This window comes from Ascidiella aspersa, chromosome 1 (genome assembly GCF_963924565.1).
Source record: "Ascidiella aspersa chromosome 1, kaAscAspe10.2, whole genome shotgun sequence".
Lineage (NCBI taxonomy): Eukaryota > Metazoa > Chordata > Ascidiacea > Phlebobranchia > Ascidiidae > Ascidiella > Ascidiella aspersa.
Window position 1 is genome coordinate 16,069,286 of NC_139447.1, and position 23,576 is coordinate 16,092,861.

At 36.0% G+C, this 23,576-nt stretch overlaps 2 protein-coding genes across 2 annotated transcripts; one reads left to right on the plus strand and one right to left on the minus strand.

The window, feature by feature from the left end:
- Window positions 1–3,622: 3,622 nt before the first annotated feature.
- Window positions 3,623–11,456, plus strand: LOC146168048 (uncharacterized). The gene is made up of 11 exons (XM_083386194.1): window positions 3,623–3,941; window positions 4,049–4,101; window positions 4,633–4,790; window positions 5,891–6,001; window positions 6,157–6,232; window positions 6,332–6,413; window positions 9,810–10,012; window positions 10,359–10,493; window positions 10,645–10,779; window positions 10,929–11,040; window positions 11,137–11,456. The coding sequence occupies exons 1-11, from the start codon at window positions 3,623–3,625 to the stop codon at window positions 11,454–11,456; spliced, it is 1,704 nt and encodes a 567-aa protein (XP_083242320.1).
- Window positions 11,457–12,494: 1,038 nt separating this feature from the next.
- Window positions 12,495–15,228, minus strand: LOC146168049 (adhesion G-protein coupled receptor D1-like). The gene is made up of 5 exons (XM_083386195.1): window positions 15,225–15,228; window positions 14,123–14,805; window positions 13,547–13,778; window positions 13,007–13,480; window positions 12,495–12,766 (listed from the first exon to the last, which is right to left on the minus strand). The coding sequence occupies exons 1-5, from the start codon at window positions 15,226–15,228 to the stop codon at window positions 12,495–12,497; spliced, it is 1,665 nt and encodes a 554-aa protein (XP_083242321.1).
- Window positions 15,229–23,576: the final 8,348 nt, after the last annotated feature.

Here is a 23,576-nt window from a genome sequence, read left to right on the forward strand (position 1 = left end):
AGGTGCATGATCTGAAGACTTTAAACGACCGAACAATAAATGGATGGCCATCATCTGCCCTAAACTCTAGCTCGCGGAATACTAAAAAATAATTGCTGACACGAACAACAAGAACCACTGCATGAAAAAAGGATATCCCAAGATCAAATAGATTGCGAACTACTCATTTTTAAACGGAATGAATTTAAACCGAATGACACTGTTAGGAAATCGCACACTAGTTAGTTAGGAATGATTTTTTTGACCAATTCACAAATTGCGCATATTGGGGCAATATGAGCATAGCCCACTTCAAAATCTATCTTAAACAGTGTAGGTATTTTACGCAACTATAGGGATGGGTTGAAATAGGTATAATAGCTTAAATACTTGAAAAAACAAACGTTTTACATTACTTAGCGAATACTGTAGACAAAGTATAGAATTATGATGTAAAATTATTACTGCTTTAAACAGGGGTTATGGGGTTATTGATGTAAATTATTACTGCTGACAAACAGGGTTATTGTTTTGGGACCATACACTAGTCCGGAGATAACATCATATCGTGATTCGTGACGCGTTTCTCCTAAAATGGCTTTTTATCACAATGATTTTAGCAAACAACTGGCGACGGTCATAAACTCCACAGCTGGTGAAAAGTTAGTGCGAAGTACCAAAAAATCTACCTTGCATTTATCTTGAAAATGTTACTCAAGTTGCAATGAACATTCCGGTACGGTACCGCAAAAACGCAATAGATTTAAGCGAAGTGCTACACAAAAGCATAACATAAATTCATTTAGCACAAATTTATGTACCGGTACTGAAAAAAAATTCAGGAGGGGTGTTAAGGTTTAATATTTATCTAGTTTGAATTGGCTAAAAATTTTAATGCTTATAGTTAATATAAGAAGGACGAAAATATATACCATGACATGAACGGCGCCAGCTGAATACAAACGGACACATTTTTTCCGAGCGACGCACAATTAACCTAGGTTCATTTGCTTAATTGCACACCAAATCTTTCGAGAACTGTACGTTTCGTAAGATTACTTCAATTACGGCATCATGTTATGACGTAACTGGTGACCCTTTTTGAAATTTTTTATGCCCTTAAAGTAGAATCCTAGATTTGCTATGGCCACATTAGCCCGCCATATGAAACGAATTGCTTTGGCTGGCTGCGAAATATTATAGTTGGACCACGTTGCTCTATAATAAGGGTCTTAAACTCAAATTCTTTGGGGGGCAAATGAAATAACTTAATTAGTCTGCGGGCCGCAATCACTAGATCACGGGTTTAAGATTTTCACTATATTTTTTGCGCTTCGGTCAAATGTATTCCTTCTATAAAATATGAACTAAATATCAGTCGTTTTCTAAACTCTGAAACATACCGATTTACATTTTGTCAACCTAATTTAGTTAATAAATAATATACCGTCAATGCAATATGGCCGTTGTACCGCAAGTAACACATCGGTAACTTAAAGCCTCGAAAAGCAAAAAATAAACATTGTAAGTTTTTAGTCTAACTGTTGGGTCAACGCGCCCCACAACTTGATAAATGCCAATATATCAACAAGATATGTACATTTTTTTATCTGTGCCCAATGCGTCACGCCCCCCTCTAAATCTAAAGTAAAGTTGGCATTTTAAAACAAATAGAGTGGCATTTTTTCGTGATTCGCGCGACGCCTTCTTTAAATTCGACTTAAATTGCAAATTTTCGCACAATTACAAACGTAATAACAACAATAAATATACTGTTGCTACCAGGCATAGTATATTAATAAATATGCTGTTAACCACTAAATTGCGCGTTGTCTTATCGCTTTATATTTTGAACGTTGTTTTATCGATGTGAATTTTGAACGCGTCTCGCACATTTTTATCTCTTTTTTTCTTATTGTGATTTTACTTTGTGTCTTGTTGGCTTTGTGTGTCAGTCCCTGACGAAGGCTTGCCGGATAGTAAGCCGAAACGTTGGTAGAAAATAATATATATTGCCAGAGGAACCTGTTTTAAATGTAATAACAACAAGTTCGTTAGCTTATTGATTTTATACCGTCAGACGATGGCGTCATATTGCGTTTTATTATTTGAGATCCTATTTTTTGACCCCACCACAACATTTTAAGTTTCTCATGCGGCCTGTGGTTAAAAATTATTGCCCACCCCTGACCCAAGGCCACAATTACAACTGCGTATTCTATATATGAGGCCGAATTCTCAAAACAGGTGAATAGTCAGAGCGCACAACAATAAGTTTTACAAGTATGGAAAGTTTAGGGACCATTGCATGTGGGTAGTCAAACTCATCATATAACACGTCGTTATGATACTATTTTACAGTTAACAAATGTTCTCTCGCGTATTAAAATAGCTTTAAAATCATCAACTTAGACACTAAGTAGCGCTACAGCGCTTATGTTTGAACCATGCACACATTTTACTTTGTAAACGTAAATCTTAAAGCATATATCAGCCTTTTTAACATTGCGTTTATAGCCCATTCGATATTAGTCGTATGAGCTAGTAGCCCAACGCTGGCGCCTAAGAAACCTTGTCATAAAGATTTTAGATGCTGGCAGTACATTTTAATCAAAATCGAAAAGAGAAATCAAGAAGAAATTGCTAATAAATTTTAACAATATCCTTCTTTTACGTACAAGACAGGGTATTTCAGTTGCAATACCATGCGATAACGATGGAAAAGTCAATATTTACACCTAATGAAAGGCGCCAAGTAAGCAACCTACATCGTCGACTAGCACCCTAATCACAGGCCATACCATGCCATGACTGAATGAAAGATCTATATAGCAATGGCAAACAATTACTGTTACCTAAAGGACAACCTATTCCCGAAACAGTCTATGTGTTATGAACACACGTAATAGGTTTATATCGATTTTCAAAGGAATCTATAAACAGTCATACATTTGTCTGTACACCAACTGTACCACTATAGGTAGGCTAAAGACAAGACTGCAGGCGAAGTTAAATTTTATTTGTCAACCGGAGAAATGTGACAGCAAACATGTCATAAAAAGGATTGTCGCAGATCCGTGCATCGGTGTGCTACGATAGCAGTCTGTTCAAACTTAGGACAGGAATCTCACTTTAAATAGATTTAGCAGAAAAATCCTAGTTACTCATAAAATATTAACGCTATGGTCTGCTGCTTTATGCCTGCATTTTTTATTTGGTTTTGGTAGTCTTAAGAGTGAGAAGTTAATATTTCAGAAAGTTGGTGGTGAAACATTCTTTATCGTTTTTTTGTCGAGAATTCAATTTACCTTTCCTTGTCATTAGGATCCTACCATGCCACAGAAACGCACCTACTAGAAGGATATTTGAGACAGGCAGATGAAGAAATCGCATCGATTTTATTCGCATAGAGTAATTCTCCAGGTTATGCTGTCATGCGACTAACGGCCAGCGCGTCAGAATCGGAAAACCCAATTGAGTGTAACATACTGCGCTAATGTTAATCGAAGTGTTAAGTTAATTTGTTTTATTTAATCGTAGATTTAAAACGGCGATTTCTGCTGTTCTAAGACGAGATAGTGTGAACAAAACATTGGTCAAAAGCAAGGTTATAGTTTATGTTAAGTTGTGCTGTTTATGAAACATGTGGGAACATCTGAAGGACAGCGTTCAAACACGTGCAAGCCACCTTGCCCGTGACATTTCAGACCGATTCACACATACTGACGCAGATCAAAGTTCACATAGACAGCAATTACAGAAAAATGCCATGAAAAATGTGGTAACCCCTAACAGCATCCCTCAATTTACCCTACCACCACTGTTTACTTATGAAGTTCCGCCAGATATCAATGAAAAAGACGAGGTGGATTGCGATGATGAAGGAGACCTGTCTAACATTTGCGATAATCGAAAATACACTTCGAAGGTATCGTCTGCCAACCCGAATGCTTACAATAAAGGTATGATAATTGTACGTTAGAGAGTACAGCAGACTCTTAAACGTCGTTTATAAAACGGCCTATAATCACGTGAGGCTTACAGGTAGCTTTTACTATTTATTTCACAGAACACATTTTAGCGACAGAAAGAGGTAGAGATCAGCAGAAACTTGGACAATTGGTAAGTAAACGATATTTATTGTATATACTTGTTAAATATAGACTATCGTGAAAAACGTTCGGCTTTTGTGTGCAGCACGATTGTGACATGCAACTGAACAAAACATATTTATTTTTATTTTTTTTACATGTTTAATTAAATTCAATGGTAAAAATATTGCAGGCTTTATGATGAAACATGTTTATGTGTTATATTGTTATGCGTACACCAGCAATATAAAGATAACATTTGATTGTGCGGCAAAATGCAACAAGCTGATTTGACAAAGCAAAACTTAAAACAATTAGGATAGGCTAACTTAATTTGCTAACAATGAAAGGAAAGCGAAAAAAATATGTTTTCTTGTGAAGTAGTTGCTTAAAATAGCAACATTTGTAGCGCCGAAGTTACGATTGACCGTGTAACTTTCAATTATTTTATCAATAGATTACTTGTCTTTCGTCAAACTTTAAATCTATATTGCAGTCATTTTAAAAACGAACCTTAGTTATTTAAACAAGAGATATCTACCGAATGTGATGTTTTGCTTAGCAGCACCAACCGGGTTTGACCTTGCAACACCTACTATCAACAAAATCCGGATTCTCGACTTTAACAGAAAGCCCAACGACAAAGAGGAAGGAATCTCTGTTTCTTTCACCCTCTCCTTCATATCATGTCGCTGATAGCGGGGTTCTTTCAAATTCTGGGTAAATCTTGTTTGTTATACAATCTGCAATTATTTTCGTATATGGCAATTAAATAATTACATTCTGTCATGCAGTATCGATCAATCTTACAATAAAGCAGTGGTTTTCACCTATCAATGTTAATTGGTTACCAAAAGTGGTATAACTTCGAGTTACTATCTATGTTAATGGTAACTATAGGGCAGGGGTGGGCAAACTGCGGCTCGCCGACATGTTTTTTGTGGCTCTTTTAGTCGAATCGTAAAATGCCAAAAAATTGTAAAGTGCCAAAGTACCGTTCACGAACGTCTATTTACCACGAACGACATATTGCTGTGAATCTTTATTCTTTGTAATGAAGTTTATGAAAACAAAACAGCGTGCAACCTTAACAAGTGAACACCTGGGAGAATTAATTCGCACAGCTATAACAACATATGGTCCAAATTTTCAGAGATTAGCAAATCAAACAAAAGACTGGAATTGATAAATATTGTGCGTGTTATTTTGTTATTATCGTTTTTATATTACAATTCTGTTATTATTGCTGAACTTGCATTATTTACCGATTTGTATTGAAATATTTTTGAGGCTCTCTGGAACTTGAATTTTCTGCAAATGGCTCTTCCATTGAATACATTTGCCCCCCCCCCCCTGCTATAGGGTCTACAATAGTAATAATTTGCTCCCGTTGTTATTCCACACAAGTAACTTCTTTTTAGAGGGCTGAATGCTTCGCATGGCGCATTCGAGCATAAACGAGTTTATCAAACTGTGCAAATATATGCTTCAAAACTTTGATATTTGCCGGGAGCGCAAAACTTCTTTGCTTTTAAGGGGTTATAATAGGCAACAAATACGGACCATGGCCACGTGATCATAACATTAATCATGTTAACTTAGTTTCGAACACCAAAGATGGTTTTAAACAAACGTTGTAATAGAATTGGTTTAATCTTAACCATTTTATAGCCGAATAAGTGTGACTTAAATATATAACTTTGAGGTTGGGTAGTTTTTACTATTTTAGCAAATGTAATTTTGAAATCATTTGTTATTTTATAATAACTACTCAACCAACAAATACTAAATATTAGTTAATAATCGTTTTTTGTTGTTAGAAGCCATGAAGTAATTCGGGAAACAAGTTCCGACTCAGACTTAAGTAGAGGTACTTCGCCATCGTCCTCTCCAATGATTGGCATAATTAAGCAAAAGCGATTTATTGGGAGGTGAGCGATTAACGTGAACTTATTATAGTGTTTTTAACACATTTTTCACATAGATTGTGAATTTCGGTAAAAATGCGACATTTGGAAATCGACCGAAACTTGGTAGTTTAACATTGTATCCGTAGTCTGTAAGCAAATTATTGTATTTTGTTCAGAAACGTTGTTGGGGATAGCGACAGCAATTCTTCTTGCCCATCCTCGCCGTTTCATTCCCCAGCCCAACATCGCAAGGTACGAGGCTCCCCACGAGACAGTTTTATGCATTTTTAATGAGTGCCATGAGGACCGTCGGCGACACAAGCTAATGTGTTTGTGCCCTTGTCTGTGTAGATTCAAGCGAAAACAAATCACGAGCTGCATTCCCCTGGATCATCTCGAAACACCATTAGCAATACTGATGCAATTAAAAAAGGTAAACCAACTTGGTAATAAATGGTTAGCGTAATAAATTACAAGTTAAACTAAATTTATTCGGCAATTTTCGGTGTTGATATACGGTGAATATTTTTTAAGCACAGACTATTTCGTTTTGGGTTTACAATTGAGTTAAAAAACAAACAATAAGTTTTTGACAAAAGCAAGCGTTAAAATTCTGTTTGAACAATGTTCAAGTGCTCACTCAGCAGCCTACAGGATTTGTATGTAAGATAATGCCATCGCCACTGAATAACCATGACACTAGGAAAAAGAATCCATGAGACCCTTGAGGGTTGGCCTAATCAATTACAATAAAATGCAACCGAAGGGTGGAAGTTTGCGCAGCCTAAAATCGATAAAATGGATAATACAAGTGCGCGTTATGGATTAGTGGTTCTTACCTTTTTCATTTGATCACCATTTGAGGAAATATAAAGGTTAACTTTTTATTGAATTTTACACTCTTTATATGAGATAAAACTGTATACCATGTCACGACGAAACAAAAGACAAATTGACTTTTGGTTAAACAGTAAGACTTGTCATAAATATGAGAATTGTTAATAAAACAAAAGTAGTGATATATTTTGTTGTCCAATATAAGTACAACTTTACGTAGTTATAAATATCATCACCTAATTATGTGCTGTCTGACTTTTTCTATCAATTGGTTCTTTGCGCAGTTCTTTTTGCAAGCTTTCAAAAAAATAATTTTAGGAAATGTAAAAAGAATTGGTTTATCTATTGCCCTTTAAGGTGTGTATTAATACAATATTAACATTTAACTTAGTTTGAATATTACAGTCAAATTTATAATTATTTTTAAAACGATTTTGTAAAAATATTTGTCTTTAACTTTTAATTGTAAAATCTTAGATGTTACTGTAAAAGCACCTTTTTCTACAAATTGGTATTTCTACAAATTTATCTCTATGGGTTTTACCTTTTTACGGGCAAAGGGTTATTGATTTTAAATTGATGTTATGGCCCTGCTTACATAAAGTCTCAACTATGTAAATCCACAGTCTTCTCCCTAATTATTTATTCAGTGAGGTAGGCTACACGCAAGGTGCCTTTTTTATTATTTTATGAAACACCAAGTCTTGAAGCTTCCTCGCTGGCCAGCTACTTGCTATATTTATAATTCTTAATCGAATATAAATTATAAACGAATAAATTTGGTCCCATTTCGGGAAACCTTCACCTCGAATGACATAATAAACTTGACTTTGTACTTATTACTTGGAAATCATTTTTACAGGGTATATATCATGTAATTTTTACCAAGATAGCATTATCGCATGTGATTTATCTGTGGCTTATCCTGCGTACGCCACCTTGTAGCCTATTCGTCAAAAAAACTTCAAAGTCTTTTGAGAGTTCGAAACGTGTGAATAGTTTATTAATTAATGTTATAAATTGATATCAGGGAATTTTTCACGGAAAAATAAAAAGCGTTTTTTGAAATTCGTTCTATAGGCTAGGCCTACATCCAGTGGTGGGATTCAAATATTTTGTCAGCCGGTTGTGTCACAAAAGGTAATATATTTTAGCCGGTTCTGTTACAAAGATTCATTTTTTCCGGCAAATAATTAAAGCAGTTGCAAGAACTGGATGCAACCCCAGGTTTCAGCGAATGCCGCGAACTGCGAACCGGCTGAATCCCATCACTGCTAACAGCCACACTAAAAAGCAGCAATCGTCTCATGACTTGTACTTATGACGCAACAATTAAATTTTTAGACAAACAATCACAAATGAAAAATTACTACAACATTTTGAAAAAAAAACGTGAGCTACTTGGATCTCAAAAAAATAATGTATGAGACAAAATGCAAAAATCCATTGACAGTAACCAGTAATGCTAACCGGTTCGGATTTCATAAAATTTCGCGAGACGGTTCTACAGACCCGGTGCGAACCGGGTAAATCCCACCACTGCCTTCAGCAGGGTGGTCCAAGATTGACAGCATCGCGGGCCACAATATTTCTTGCATATTCTTTGCGGGCCACATACATTAGGCTACATCCGTACGAGGGTGTGGAATGTTTAAAAATCGACGTCATAAATAATCGTCCAAGACATATAAGTTTCACAAACTTGCTACTATCGTCGAACTTGTGCGCAATGAAATCGTAGGGTATGACACTGTGGAAAATGGTTCGCGCGAAGCGTAAGCGTAGAATGTTCACGGAAACAAAAGAAAATTAAGAGAGATGTTGCATACTAGACAATCGCCAAATACAAAGACGTTTTCGTTTTGCTCAAAAAAGTTTTAACCACATCAATTTAGCTGAAATTTCACCTTGGAACGGGTCAGCGCGTTAGGCTAAAGTCACAGTGAAAAACACATTTTTAGAAAAGTTTCGTATAAGACGCACTGCGGCTCAAACCGGTCATTAGTTATAACTAGGGCCATTTTTATTTTAACCTAAAAAAAATTTTTTTTGACTTCATTTTTATCAAATTTTAACTTTATTTTAACCTAACGAAATTGCTTATTTGTAGAGGCTACAGTTCTTCCTTGAAATGATGCCAGTTACCCAAACAAAATATTTTGTCGATTTCAGACCCAAACGTAATATTTTGTCGAAAAGTCAGGTGTTTTATGGATTTAAAAAGTGCGTCGTGTTTTCTGGCTATAGATTTAGCCAGAATATCAGTAGGTTATTCTCTAAGATCCAAACTGTTCATCTTCGAAAAGACCACGTTTATGAGGAGGAAGGTTTTATAAGAATTATTTAAATACGTAACTATGAATAAAAAAAATAGACAATTTGCGATAAAAGTTACTGCTGATCCAAGTGGGCATTGTGACATATTTCCTGCTTTTATGGGTTAATATGGTTAAATTGTGTCACAGTTCCTGATCTACAATACTTCCACGACGATTTTTACACAAACTACTCCCAAGAAACACAAAAACTTTGTCAAAAGCCAAAATTTGACACTTTTTGACTTTATTGAAAATTTTGACTTTATTTTGACCTATAAACTCCTTAGAAACAGTCCCCTGGTGCTGAAAACAACTTTATTCTTTATTTCGTGGACAGACGAGCTCCTTAAAATTTTTTAACTTTATTGACTTTTGCGGCCCTATATTATAACACATACCAAAATTAGGCGTCCTTGCTACTCCCTGCTACAAATTTGGTGAGCGATAGGAATCTGGTTTATTTCATCGTATAACTGAAAAATGTAATCATGACCAAACAATTGCAGTATTCTTACTGTTCGTTTGTCACTTTTATTTCTTTGAGTAAACAGTCAACGATACGCATTGCCATAATTCAACAGTGCTCGCGGGCCACGAAAAATGATGTCGCGGGCCTTTTCTACATTTTAATCCAATTGTAAAACAATATCACAAGTGGTTCTGGATATTTGCAGGAAAAAAAGTGAAGCGAAGTCGCAGTGCTTCCAGCGTATTACCCCACTGCGTCAAAATGCGGGATGAAGTGAAGTCGGAAACGATAAGCAGCACGATGCGAGTGCATATGATACTCACATATCTTCGGGATCAACAAAAGCTTAATGCGTCTATTGTCGAGTGCGAAAATCTCACTGATGGACGTTTTGTAGGATATTTAAAAGTAAATTTTGGTGTAAACTTAAAAGTGTGTTATATGAAAAAACGAATCTAATATACAACATAAATGCGTCCTCATAAAAGTGTGCTGTTTGCTTTTATTGCACATTTGCCAAACGTATTCGTAAAATGTATAACAACGCCTGCTGTTGTTATGACGCTTGGTTGATACCACTTGTCGACATATGGCGTTCTATTTTAACGCTCCTCGATTATTTCTATCGATTATTTCAATTTCGTCGCCTATCGACCGATGGTACGTAATATTATATTAGATTAAAGAAAATACCTTTCATTTTAGCATTATTTGAAAGCATATTATTTTTGAAACGCTTAAACCTTTTTTACAGATGTCGCTCTTGCCCCGCGTTTACAGTAGTTTTCATACCGATTTTTTAAGTTTAAATCCGGGAAAACTGGACATTCGAGAAAGATTTTCTTTCAATTCTGTTGCAAAAGATGACGTGGGACATGTGTCACTCGAGGTGAGGACTTGTGAAGGTTTGAACAAACCAGTCTAGGACATCAAATAAACTTTTTAAGTTGTCGATCGATAAACCTTGTGTGGAATACAGTTGAGATAATGTGGTTAATCGACTTTCTGCCATTCGTCCTTCTCTGTTTGAATTTTTGTAGATCTCTTTCAAAGAGAAATCAAGTGGAATTCGGCAACACAAAAAGACTTTGGGAAAAGCAATACTTCCACTTTGTGATATACAACTTGCTGATTCAAACGATTTATGGGTAGAATTACAACCTTTTGAACTTGAGGTTAATGAGTGATGTTATTGTTATTGACACATTATGTAATTTATTTTCTTCAAATTTTATTAGCGTGCATTTCAGCATTTACTATATATTTTTTAATTTAAAACAAAATAAGATTGAGCAAACGTGTTATGATTCAATCTCTTTTGCAGGAAAGGCCACATATTCAGCTATCGATGTGCTATCATGCTATGCTTGGTTTCGTAACAATTGATGTTATAGCTGTTAGAAACGTTCCCAAAGGAACCCTTGGTAGATACCACGGTAATACTTAAAAGTTATACAATTAATAATTACCTGGTATCTGGTATTATAGCAGTACCTCTTTTATATCTACTAAACATCTGTCATCAACTACAGATTGCTACGTGGTACTAACCGAAGAACCATCTGCGGAAAAAAGTTCAAAAAAACAAACTAAAATCTCTCATCGTGAAAAAGATCCAGTTTTCGAAGAGTCGTTTATTTTTTCAATGTCCTCTGACCAACCTGCAATTGTCGCAACTTTGTTCATAAAGGATCGGGTAAAGGGGCACTGGTTGCCGTACGGTGCTGTCAGATTGGGTCATGTTGTTGACAGCTGGAGTGGCCAGTTGCAGTGGTCGCAGGCCCTAGCACGCGAGGGACAACCAGTTATTTATTGGCATTTGCTCCAAGCCGCTGCTAGACATGAAGTTTAGTTGACTTGGTTAAGTTGTGAACAAAGGGTAAAACTTTGCTCGAAGCTATTTGGTATCGGCGCTGATCAGATACGAAACCATTATTTTCAGCCTTGGTTTGCATTCTAACTCGGCGTTTTCTACCTTAAAATAAGAGATTTTTCACAAAATAATGGATACCAACTAAGGTTAAAAAGAAAGTCTTAACCCTAAAGTAATTTTGGGCTTATAACTTGACATATTAATTTTTGCATCAAAACTTTTGTATTTTTGCATTTTGCTTATTAGGTTACTGTAAGTGTAACTGTAATGACTTCATTGGGTATCAAATAGGACAGCTGTACTTCGTCCAAAACATCGGGAATAGCTAGCCGATGAAAATATAAGTATCGAGGATCCTATAGCTGTCCCCCATTTGAACCTAAAAGTACCTACATTGACACAATATTTAATCTTATATGTTTCACTAACGTAAATAAAATATGTAAAACTATTTATTTCATTTATGCCACTCATATGGACTATTTATTCTTTCATACCTTAACCTTTTTAAAATGGTTATTTTTAATTTCAAAAGTAACATGTAAAGTGCTAAATTGTTTTCAGTTAATAAATTTCTTATAAAACAGCATATAGGTGATTTTGTTTCTTAATTGTTAAAGAATAAGCACAGTGTTGTTTTCTTCGAATTTTATTTTTATTCTTGCCGCTGTTTACTTTATGCTTTGCTTCAATGTATCTTTTGTTGCCTAACGCGCCTGCCATGTTCGCCAAACAAAGAAAATTAAAAGTGATTTATCTGATTCTTCCTTGCTACACCATGACATAATTATGTTAAATTTAATAACAAAAAAGCATTGGGAATGGGAATCGACGGAACGGTGATGAAAGTCCATGGATGTTACAAACGGTGAGTTTAATCCTATATATACATTTGAACAATATAGCTTTACGAAACACGAATCTGTCGAATTACTGTGCTTATGTACAACTCAATTTGTTCATGGCAGCAGCGTTATGTGCGTCCTTAATTGGCCAATCCATTACCAGCAGGTCGGTTTAGGTTGGCTTGGTGCTAGCTCTTTCATCATTTGAAGCACGAACTTTCATCGCAGTGGCCGATGCATCTAGCTGACTAATTGTGGTGCTTGTGGTGCGTGATGTTGCCTGCCGCCGTCTGTCGAGTGCTGCTAATGGGCTCCTGCGCAGCAACAAGCGACGTACTTCCCGCGAGTTGAGGCAATAAAGAACAAAGAGAAAAAATCCCTGCAGGCCGTTCATTAGCACGTTGGCGTACATGAGGATCACGGAAGCAGCGTTCTCACCAGAACCTAAGCGTAATAAAAACATTTAATGCATTCTACTGAACGGCACCATTATGACATTATATCGGTTTTACTTTATTATCCCATTCCATAGAAAAAACAGACCCTGCTGAAAAACATCACTTTTATAAAGTAATGGTATCAATGAAACCTTTTTTAAATTTTTTGGTAATGAAATAAGTTTGAACAGTTTTATTCTTATATTTTGATTGGCGGCGGACTGCTTTATTGCAATTAGCAACTTACCAACTAGAAAAGATATAATCCATGGAAGTCCAAGCACTGGTAACAGGGTTAAAACTGCTCTAAGAGTTGCGCTAATGTCTTCGTGGTTGGCAAAGGATCTTCTTCTTTTCATTGTAGGTTTGAACCGATTTGATTGAGCCGATTTGACATGAACAAAGTGAGCCACCTTCACCAAAATGGATGTGTTGGCAAGAAGCACCAGGCCGACTGGTATTATGACAAAGTACAGTAACATTTCTTGATGTAACCAGCAACGGTTGTATATGGGCACATCAGTGGTGACTGAAATCCTGTCCATGTAGATGTCCCAAGAATACCCGATCGCAAGGGCTAGCGACACGATGGTCATTGGTAAGCCCCAACCAATTGCAAATCGTATGGCGTTTCGCTTTTTTGTGTCTTGGTTTGCAATATTCATCGAAGAGTTGGTCGTTTTCAACACTAAGGTGATTCCTTCGAGCATCATCCACAAGCCTGATAATATTGTATAATAATTTGCAATAAATCTACGTGAAACTTGCTCGTATTTAAATTTCTTACCCGAAGCCAAAAGAAAGAAATGTATGCAACTGGCAAACACTTGACAAAGGAGGTTAACCAATTTTGCGTAATCGTGCAACAGGTTGAACAAGTGTAGGAATAAGAGCGACAACGAAAGGTTGATTTGCACGAACGTACGGTCACTTCGAATGCTTCTTCTAAAGTGTGTCAAGATCGCTATAGTGAAAACAAGGCTGATAACAGAAAACGTTTCGGCGATCACAGATGAAACCTAAAAGACACAAACCAAAAATACATTTTTGTGCAGTTGTTTCATAAAAGGGATGTGCTGCTACTGCACAGGCACATGTTGCTGATTTAATTGTGGGCATGTTTCCCATTAATATTCAGTGCACACATTCTCTCACCGCTTATCGAATATTTTAATAATTAAACAGCGCGTCTTTATAGTTTTTCAAAGATAAAAAACACAAACGTGAAAATAGATATTTTCTAGCTAGACCTTTATATGGTAGGCCTATATAAATAAAACCCTTTAGCAAAAGATAACGAATCAACGTTCAAATAGACGTTATTTCATTAAAACAACAAAAAATAATGATTTAATACCGATACCTTTATGCCTGGGGGCACTTTTATGTATCTTACAGAAAGAAGAACAGCAAAAATGGTGGTGTGGTTACATATGCATGTAATCGATGTTGCATTGACCCCAGTGGTACAACCAAAGTCGGAATAAAGTTTGGTAGAAGTGTTGATGAACGAGCATTCGTATTTTGCGCTTAACATCCTATTAGAATCCCCAAGAAAAGGTAAAACCTGTTGATTTATCATTGCATTTGCATCGTTTGTAAAAACGATTTTGACTTCAGGAGTCCACGTTTTATTTTTGTTTTTGGAAATAAGATTGACTGCAATGTGCGGTGCTGTGGGAACGAAGAAAAAATGCTCTTTGACTGCTTTGAGTTGCTCTGCTCTTTGAGCAGAGTTTGAAAAGGTTTCCAATCGAGATGAAGAAAGGTTTAAGAAAGCAACGGATACTAAGTTCGTCGCATCATGCATTGCTGGATTGTTTCGATGTAGTTCAACACTGGTGTTGGTTTGACTACTTTCTATCAAATGTGCTGTGTTTGTTACATGCAGATCCATGTTTGCACTTGTAATTGAAGCCGAGGTGTTATCGTAACATAGCGTCGATACGTTTATCAAAATTCTTTCGAGAAGAAGAATGTCGTCTATTATTTGATTTTTATCTCCTTGTGCTTCATGATTTAGGCTATAAATAACATCCTCCACATCTAAACAAAAAGTAAACAAGAAAACTTAACATTTTTGCTCGTTTATACCTAAAATGATCGTCTAAATGTTATATTTAAAGGGGCGACATAAAGAAGTAACCTTGTACCATCAAGTGCTTTTATTTTAATATACCTACTTTAAGACTGGAAAGGTATTATTTACACTAAAATACCATTGTAAATTTACAAACAAAATTTTAACTGGATAAGTTTGTCGAAATTGTTTTGACAAGAGTCATGCCTTTCAAACCGTCGTGTACCCAAAAGAAAGTGTAATTGCCCTGGTGCTGGCGTTGTATTTTAAGGAGTCGCACAGTATAGTTTAGTGGTGGTCAAACCAGTCAGAAAACAAGAACAACGTTTCCTTATTGTAAAGTTATTATAAAAATACCTTACACGTGAACCGAAATGAATATCACCCATTTTTTCGTCACTCACACAAATAGGCTGTCTTTATTTAGCAAGATTTGTTACTGAAGCTACATACTAACAATATTGCGTAAGGGCTACATTAAAGCGAATTTTTATTCACACTGCGGATTTTTTAACAAATGCTATGACCTTGTTGAAAGCTTCTAAAATCTGTTGACGTGACTCTGCAAAGAGGATTTTTGTTTGAACGAGGTATTACATTTTTTTAGGGAGTCACAAAGTGGCGTCTTAACGTGGCACCATAAAACAAAACATCCAAACAACTTGTTGTTCTGAGGCGACCTCGTAGTTAGTTTGCAGGTGAATCAAATTTATTCGTGCGGAGTGCAAAAAAATGCGTTTATTTGATTTAAATTGGCAAAACTTTCAATTTAAAAGGATACGTGACGCATTAGGCACACAAACGAGATTGGCACTTTGCTCGAAACTACAGCATTTATAGTTTAATACAAATTGGTTTAACACAAAAACCCTGCATAGAGTTTGTGAGCTCACAGCGTCAAACATGTCATAGTATGCATGGCTTCTTTGGGTTCAATAGATTTCCTTAAAATAAAAAAAACATAGTAAAACAAAAAATTAAAAAAAGTGCCTAAAAAAGGCTGAATGTAACAGGTTTTTTCTTTTTAAATTAATAAATATTAGTTTAATGTGTATTTAGGCGCTGTCATGCACTATGAACAACAGGTTAAAGCATAACGTTGTTTGTTACACTTACTTATATTGTTATAAATTAATTTTCTAAAGCGTCAAAAGCGTTTGCCCCTTAAATGTATGACAACGTGACATATAGCCTACTGCGTTTTTATGTTAAAATAAAATAAAAAAGCGGATTATTATATACATTTCAAAGTTAAACGAGTTTGCGTGAAGTGACAAATTTCTGTTAAGTTTAAAAGAGGTAAAAAATACCTACACGATAACTGGCACTGTGTATCCTAAAACTCAAATAAAACCTGGACGTATGAACCGCATGCGGCTAACGAGCTGCGGTTTGGCCACCACTAAAATAGATATAGCCTATGTTTGTGTTTTTTTCAATTAGCTAAAGCGAAGTTGAGGCAGAATTTCTAAATTTAAACGTTATAGTACTATCTCTAAACTTAAGCAATCTAAAAGTAAACCACAGCAGATAAATAGCCTACCGTTTAAATTTCGAATCAAACTTTGTGTTGAAAGTACGGCTGGAGGGTTTTTTGAACTAGTCGTCACTTGCTTACTGTAACCAGAGCCGTTAGCTACATGTGTGTTTTGTTTTGAGGTCGATGTAAACTTGATTGATGATTCAGTAGTTTTTATTGAGGATTCTGTCAGTTTTTCTGTGGTGGAGGTATATGTCGTCGTCTTTGGTGAAGATGATTTGCTACTTGTAATGGTCGTTGTCCAGTAGCGGTTTCCGTAATATTCTACAAAAATGATATTACACTTGTATTGACTCGTACTTATAGTGTTATACATCGGCGGAAGTTTATTGTGTTAAAAAAAAGCCGATTTAGATAATGTAACATTGGTAATATAACAAAAACGCAAAAACCTTTCGTATTTACATAGTAAAAGTTGGCAAAAAGTATTGTTTGGGGGTGGGGACGAATGGCCTGGTTAATGGTTATCTCTCTGGAGCCCAGAGTAGTTTGGAATCACTAGTGTCTGTGTGAATTTGGAGTCATTACACCAGGATTTGAAGACTGCCACCACCGTTTTTTATTGTGAAAACCTCTTTTGTAAGACTTATCAGGTGGGATGTTTTGGGTTTGCATAAAAGTTAAGTATTGTAAAATGTTTTAATTACTGCGAGTTGAAATGCGTTTCCGCTACTTTCAAGTCGGAAGGGAAGTTGTATTTGTATGAAGCGCTACTTCTGCAAGTCAGTTTACTTCTTCCTGTTTAATTTAACAGTATATAATAAATAGCTATACCCCACTGAAAATCGTTAAGATAAAAAATATTGCCCTTATAGGAGCAGATCTGTACGCTTCAGAATTTGTTGCAAGATGCCGACATTTGAACCGAATATTTGCTGCTTCGCAACAGTGAGAATTGTTGAAACGAAGTAGCATGATCTTATCGAGTTCATACTTGCAAAGAAATCTAGAAGAGGATTCGGCTACGAAAATTTTGGACTGGTGCGTTGGTGAAAAGGAAGAGTTCTTCCTGGGAATTGCAGAGTGGGCAGCAGAGTCTCAAACAGTGCGAACCTAACATATATCCTGTTCCGTAGGAGATTCCGCTGTACAAATTGGCAACAACCAAGAGATTCTGTCTGAAAGTCCGGAAGAAGATAGGTCCAACGCTGACGAGATTGAAGCTTTAACGGCGACATGAGTGATCAAGTCATTGTGCTGCACTGTTACGTGCTATAAGATAAATTCAATCTTCTCATAACTCGTTGTTGAATTTTGTCGGCAATAAACTTGCTTTAAGTTCCACTTGTATTTGCGGCACCATGCACACTCGAAGCTAAACTTTTTCTTCAGAGCCTGTGTAAGAGAGGTGATAGTTGGGGTTATCGCAAGATTCAGCGTCACATTGGAAAGAGTGGCTCACGGTGTTTATCAAATCTCCATGAATTGCGTCTCCCGCGTTGCTTTTAATTATTTGAATTTGGTAAAGAAGCTGGACATTTTTTGGCATACAGGACCTACGGGCCGTGTTACATCCGGCTTATCGATGTTGATTCGCGTTTTCATTGCTTGTTTCTTTGATGGGAAAGAATTGTTTGGAAAATTCTCGCACCGTTAAAGCATATCTCTATTTCTATAGGTTGGAATTGACAGCTGCAGTTTTTTTTGTAAAATGAATAAAATGACGCGAGAAGAGCTCGATTTACTGTTAAGCCGATTGGAGTTTTGGACTGATTTTACTGCCGTACCGCGAAGTACCAGCAATTCGAAGAAATGTTTCCTAGTTTTGATGCTAATCGATTAGCGAACATGTGAAGACAATTTAATCTATCAAGCTGGAAACACCATAAGTAGCCTTAAGAAACTGTTTGTAGTAAGTCGATTTTGTTCACGCATGCCAAAATTTTTTGTTAGCAGGGCCATTGAAGCAAGAGTTGTATAAAAAGTATTTTTGTGTGATATAAGAGTTGAATTTTATTATATTAAGTTGGCATTTTATTGTTAAATGGCAAATTAAAAACCGTAATTATACCATCAATTTCAGTTAACCATTTTCAAAATACGTGTTTCTTGTAAGATAATGATTAATATAAGTCAACCATATTTTCATTACTTATAAAAAGGGCAATTTCGCTAAACAAGGACAAAAAGCGCACTGCAACGTTTATTTTGTGTTTAATGATTTATCGCCTCTTTTTAAAAAATCATTCGCACGTTTAGCAAAGGTAACAGCAAGATGGAGACACAAAAACAAGGCAAGTTTAGGTTTCAATATTTTTCGGGGGATAGAACATATTTCAGCCTTAAATTTATATAGATTAGGTGGCATTATATTTCGCTTTAGGGGGTTCCAGTTATCTCCAAAATGGACTTAAATTAAAATGCGAGATCATTTCGATAAAAACGCAAAATTTGTACTCACTTAGGTTTGTTAAGCAATAAAGAACTCTACAGTTTCCATACTAGAAAATCGATTTGCGTAAAATTTTTCAAAAAACATTCTCTTGTATGACATTTCGGCCGTTGATCAGGACTGGCAAACCAGATATTTTACGTTAGTTTGTTTTATTATAGGTAGTGCAACCGACGACACGGTGCCTTGAACAAGCGGATTAAACCATAACAAGGGTCGGAAAAGATTTGTTGAAGCTTAGTAAGGCATGTTAGTTGAACAGAATTCTTTAAAAAAGTCATTGTATAACTGCTACAGTTAACCTAGTATCAAAAAACAAAACCTAATCACACTTTAAAAGTCAGCAAAACAATCATTTAAGACAGTTTAATACTAGGATTATTGTTGCAGGTATATATAATCAATTTTCTTACGGTCGCTGTCACTCCATCGGTTCCGTCTTTTGTAAGAATTACATTTAAAAAGGGTAGACAGCAATACATACAGAAGAATATTTAACCTAACCATGTCGATCTAAAAACTAAAATAAAACTTTTCAAAATGTTGAATTTTCGAGCTACACGACTGTGGTTAATAACTGAAAAGAAAACGAAAGGTTACTTGTTGCGGCCTCTACACATTACACACAGCGCATTACCTCGCTGTTTTTAAAGCTACTGTTTGATGCATTTAGGTTTTACTTTTTTATCAACATTTTTGAAAAAGAATGTTTTTAAACGGGCTTTTTACTATATTAATCAATATTTTCCTTATATAAAGGCTACCTTCACTCGCTTGCTACAACTCTATCAATAGCTTCAGAGAACTAATGTTACTTTACTGTTGCTAATTGTTTCTTATGGTTAAATCCCGCACAGTCTATTTGATACCCAGTAATTACGGTTTTTGACCTTGTCCTAATGCAGTGTACATTAAAAGGGTTCACATATGACTGTGTGTGTGTGTGTGTGTGTGTGTGTGTGTGTGTGTGTGTGTGTGTGTGTGTGTGTGTGTGTGTGTGTGTGTTTGTGTGTGTGTTTGTCTTATCGCTTCTTTTACAGCAGGGGTTCTTAAACTGGGGTCCATGGACCCCTTAGGGGTCGGTGAACTAGTGTTAGGGGGTCCATGAAGGCTAATAAAACGGATTTGCACTGTATGTATTTAGAATCCATTTTACTTTCACATTTTTGGACCAAAATCAGCAAATTTATGAAGTTTATTTGTATTGTGACGTCATTTTTGAATTTTTTTCCCTACCGTGGTCCACGCAAGACTCAAAATAAATTTCAGGGGTCCGCGGTAAAAAAAGTTTAAGAACCTCTGTTCTACAACAACCATCGCAATAACCGGACGAGCTATCACGTTACATAACATAATTTTTTTCAAAATAATCAGTTTTATTTGAAATATGGGCTTTGAGTAAATTAGGGCAAACAAAAGTGGGTTTCACAAAGATTCACCTATTCTTGCACGATATAGGGCAGTGGTCTTCAACCTTTTTAACAAGCGACCCCAATTTGAAGAAAATAAAATCAGAATTTACATTGCGACCCCATTTGGTGTCGGATGCGAATAAAAATATTTAAATTAATGCTGGAACAAAGTAACACGAGCGATTATGCGTATTGCAGAGAACTGTGGCTATACACATGTGTACAAAACGTGTTGCCTTTAGGAAGTGGTAGTTAACATAATAATTTGAATTTAACAAACGACCAATCACAAAAAAATAAATTTGTTTTAAAAGTATATTGCACTAAGTGCGATGGTTGCGCCTGAACAGTATTCCACTATAGTTTTTGCAAACGCGTCTCCACTTTGCGTAAGCATAACCGCAAGTCATGCCTTACTTCCAAGCGATTCACGGAGTTTCGTTTTAAATATGTGCTCATTGCGCTGAATCCAGCATTATAAAGCCATGTGGCTGAAATCGGAATAAGTATTTAAATAAATAAATAATTAGACAAAGTGGGGTACGTTGATTGCACAAAGTGGGGTGCGTTGATCACATTGATTTGGCAGCTCTTAAGAGCTAAAAACAGCAATTTCATGTAGAAGAAATAAAAGCTTGTCTCATCTACGCACTCATTTACATTTATTAGTGTGAGTTCATCGTAAAGAGAACGAAATACATAGTTGTTGTACTAAAACAGTAGAATGATGATGAGTTATGGCGACCCCACAAAAATTTCAGGCGACCCCACTCGGGTTGGAGACCACTGATCTAGGGCAGGAGTCGGGAACCTTTTTAGCTAAGGGAGCCATAAAAGCCACATATTCAAGCAAGATTCTTATCAAAAGAGCCATATGGCGTTACAAAAAGAGCCATATCCCCTGATCTAGGGGCACGACCCCCCAGTATACGAACCGCCGACTAAACATGTTTGTGAACCCCGAAATTAATTTTTATTTTTTAGTTTTATTTTAAAAAAAACAAGGTTTTGCAAGAATATGCTGACAATGACATTTTTTGCGTGTGTTACGTGGCATTTTACTTGACAAAATCCGACATAAAGACGCAAAATTGTCACACAAAGAGTGAAACCCTGTTGAAACTAAACAAAATCAATATCATAAAAAAATTCTTCGCGCTCCCAAACTGTTAAATTATTACATTTGACGCATGATTGCGCATTTTCCTAATCTGCAGTTCACAAACGATTTTCGTGCGTCTCTTTTCCCAAAGTTTGTTGGACATGCGACGCACAAAAGCAGTGGATTTCTACTTAATTTTATTACAATTTGTAAACCAAAGCCTATTTATTTATTTATTTGTTCACGAAAATAAAAATCCATTGTGTCCGTTTTTCCGTAATAATAAGTTCGAATGCAAATGTCCAATGTTTATAATACCTACAAGCATTTACTTATCGTAGACGTGTGTGACGATTTCAGAATAATTTGTTTTTCATGGCTTGCAAGAAGGCTATGCTAAACAATCTTGTTATTATGCTTGTAAAACAGCAAAGCTGATAAACAAGATTAATTGTAACAAAATCGAAGCATTAAACTTAACACTATTTTTCATGCTAAAATCCAATTAGTTATGCTTACTTTGATGGTTTTGCAATCGATTTAGGGGTAAATATTTTGCAATCGCCTAAGGCAAAGTAAGTCGACTACTAATAGTATTCCCGCCGATAATTTTCTGTCGAAATGAACTATTTTAAAGTAAACTGTTCGACATAAATCTTGCGGGTTCGCTGCCGAAAAAGTCAAATCGTCCACCGTAACACTTCCAACAAACAATCCGAAAGGTTAGGATGCAGGTTGGCCATAGCCCCAACAAATGCTTAGGTTGGGTTTTCCTGTTTTTTAACCATCATTGTTGGACACAAGAACTCTATCATTATTTGGAATTATCGCCCTTCTTTTAGAGAATTTAAAAGATAGTGCACGAATGTTTGGTTCACATTCAGGTTAGTAATAGCCACTACCGACAATTGAGATCCGTTGGTATTGGTGTAAAGAAGACAGCAGGCCATGACTCAACCAAACTATACTTATGCCAACTTTTATTATATAAATGCACACATTTTTTCGAATCAAGCGATTTATTTTAATTGTGTGCACGTTTAAAGAAAATATTTTTTCCTAAAGTCGCCCTGCTATGGCATATTGAGCAGTGTGAATACTTTACAAAGCGCATTTTTTGCCGAATTAATAAACGCCATTATATCGAGGTATATTCAAATCGTTTTATAAGCCTAAAGTGTCATACCTCCCTTTAAGCCATTTATAGCAAACAAATGGAAATTTCGCGCCGCGCGATTCGACTACACTTAAATTGGATATTTTCACATGGTTTTGCTCAAAAACAGCAGGTAAATCGCGTTATGACGTACTATGTTACGTCATTCTTAAACACCCATGCTCCCCTTCCCCCTAACAAAAATCTGACCCTAATAAAGATGGTGTTTAATTTAATAGAAACTTACAAAAACATTGTTTGTTGTATGTCCATAAAATGGCATTCTTGCACCCCTACTTGAAATTTGTTCGTGATAAATGGATAGATATTATAAAGTACAGGTTCGGGATACTAATCAAATATACAAGAAAAAGTGAAAGAGAAAAAATAATAGCCTATTTTTTATGCGTGTCCTGTTACTGTGCCAATCTTTTAGAATTGTAGTTTAAAATAAAGAGGCGTTTTAATCTGCACTCACCAATACCCATTACAGATAAACTAATGCATAATCACAAAAAAGTAATCAAATATCAGTAATGAGACGAAATACGCGGCGTTGCCTAGCTTAAATAAAAGATTACCAGTTTAATGCTAACCGGCGTCGTACCATGTCCGTGTAAATTTGTTGGCCCTTGCATAACACTGGCATAACTTTTTTACTTATGCCGAAACTTTGCACGACATGTGGTTCTACATGTTCGGCAAACCAAAATGCCTTAACATCTGATGTGCTTTGATGCATTTTGCCGTGATCGAAAAACATGTGGCCTATTTTGTAAAACAGCAGAAGGGCTGGGTTGGATTGTCGCTTATTGCATCTGAATAGGGTAATGTTTTTTTGCGTTTCACGGTAATCAAAAAGGCAGTGCGGCACTTTTTTAATTTTAAACCCATTTTAACGTTTCTCCTGAGGCAAAATTGCAGCACTAAATTTCCTGGCGAAACATTCAAGTGCGTGGGCTTCAATAGGTAAAAAGATAACAATCAAATTATACCATAGAAAAGTGGTCGGCCAACTGTGGGCCGCGGTCCAAATGTACCATTAGGAATTTTGATAGGTCGCGGGCTAATTGTTGCTTCGGTTTTATCATGTAGTTTTCGGCCGCGTAATAGCCGTAAATGTAAGCCTACTGTA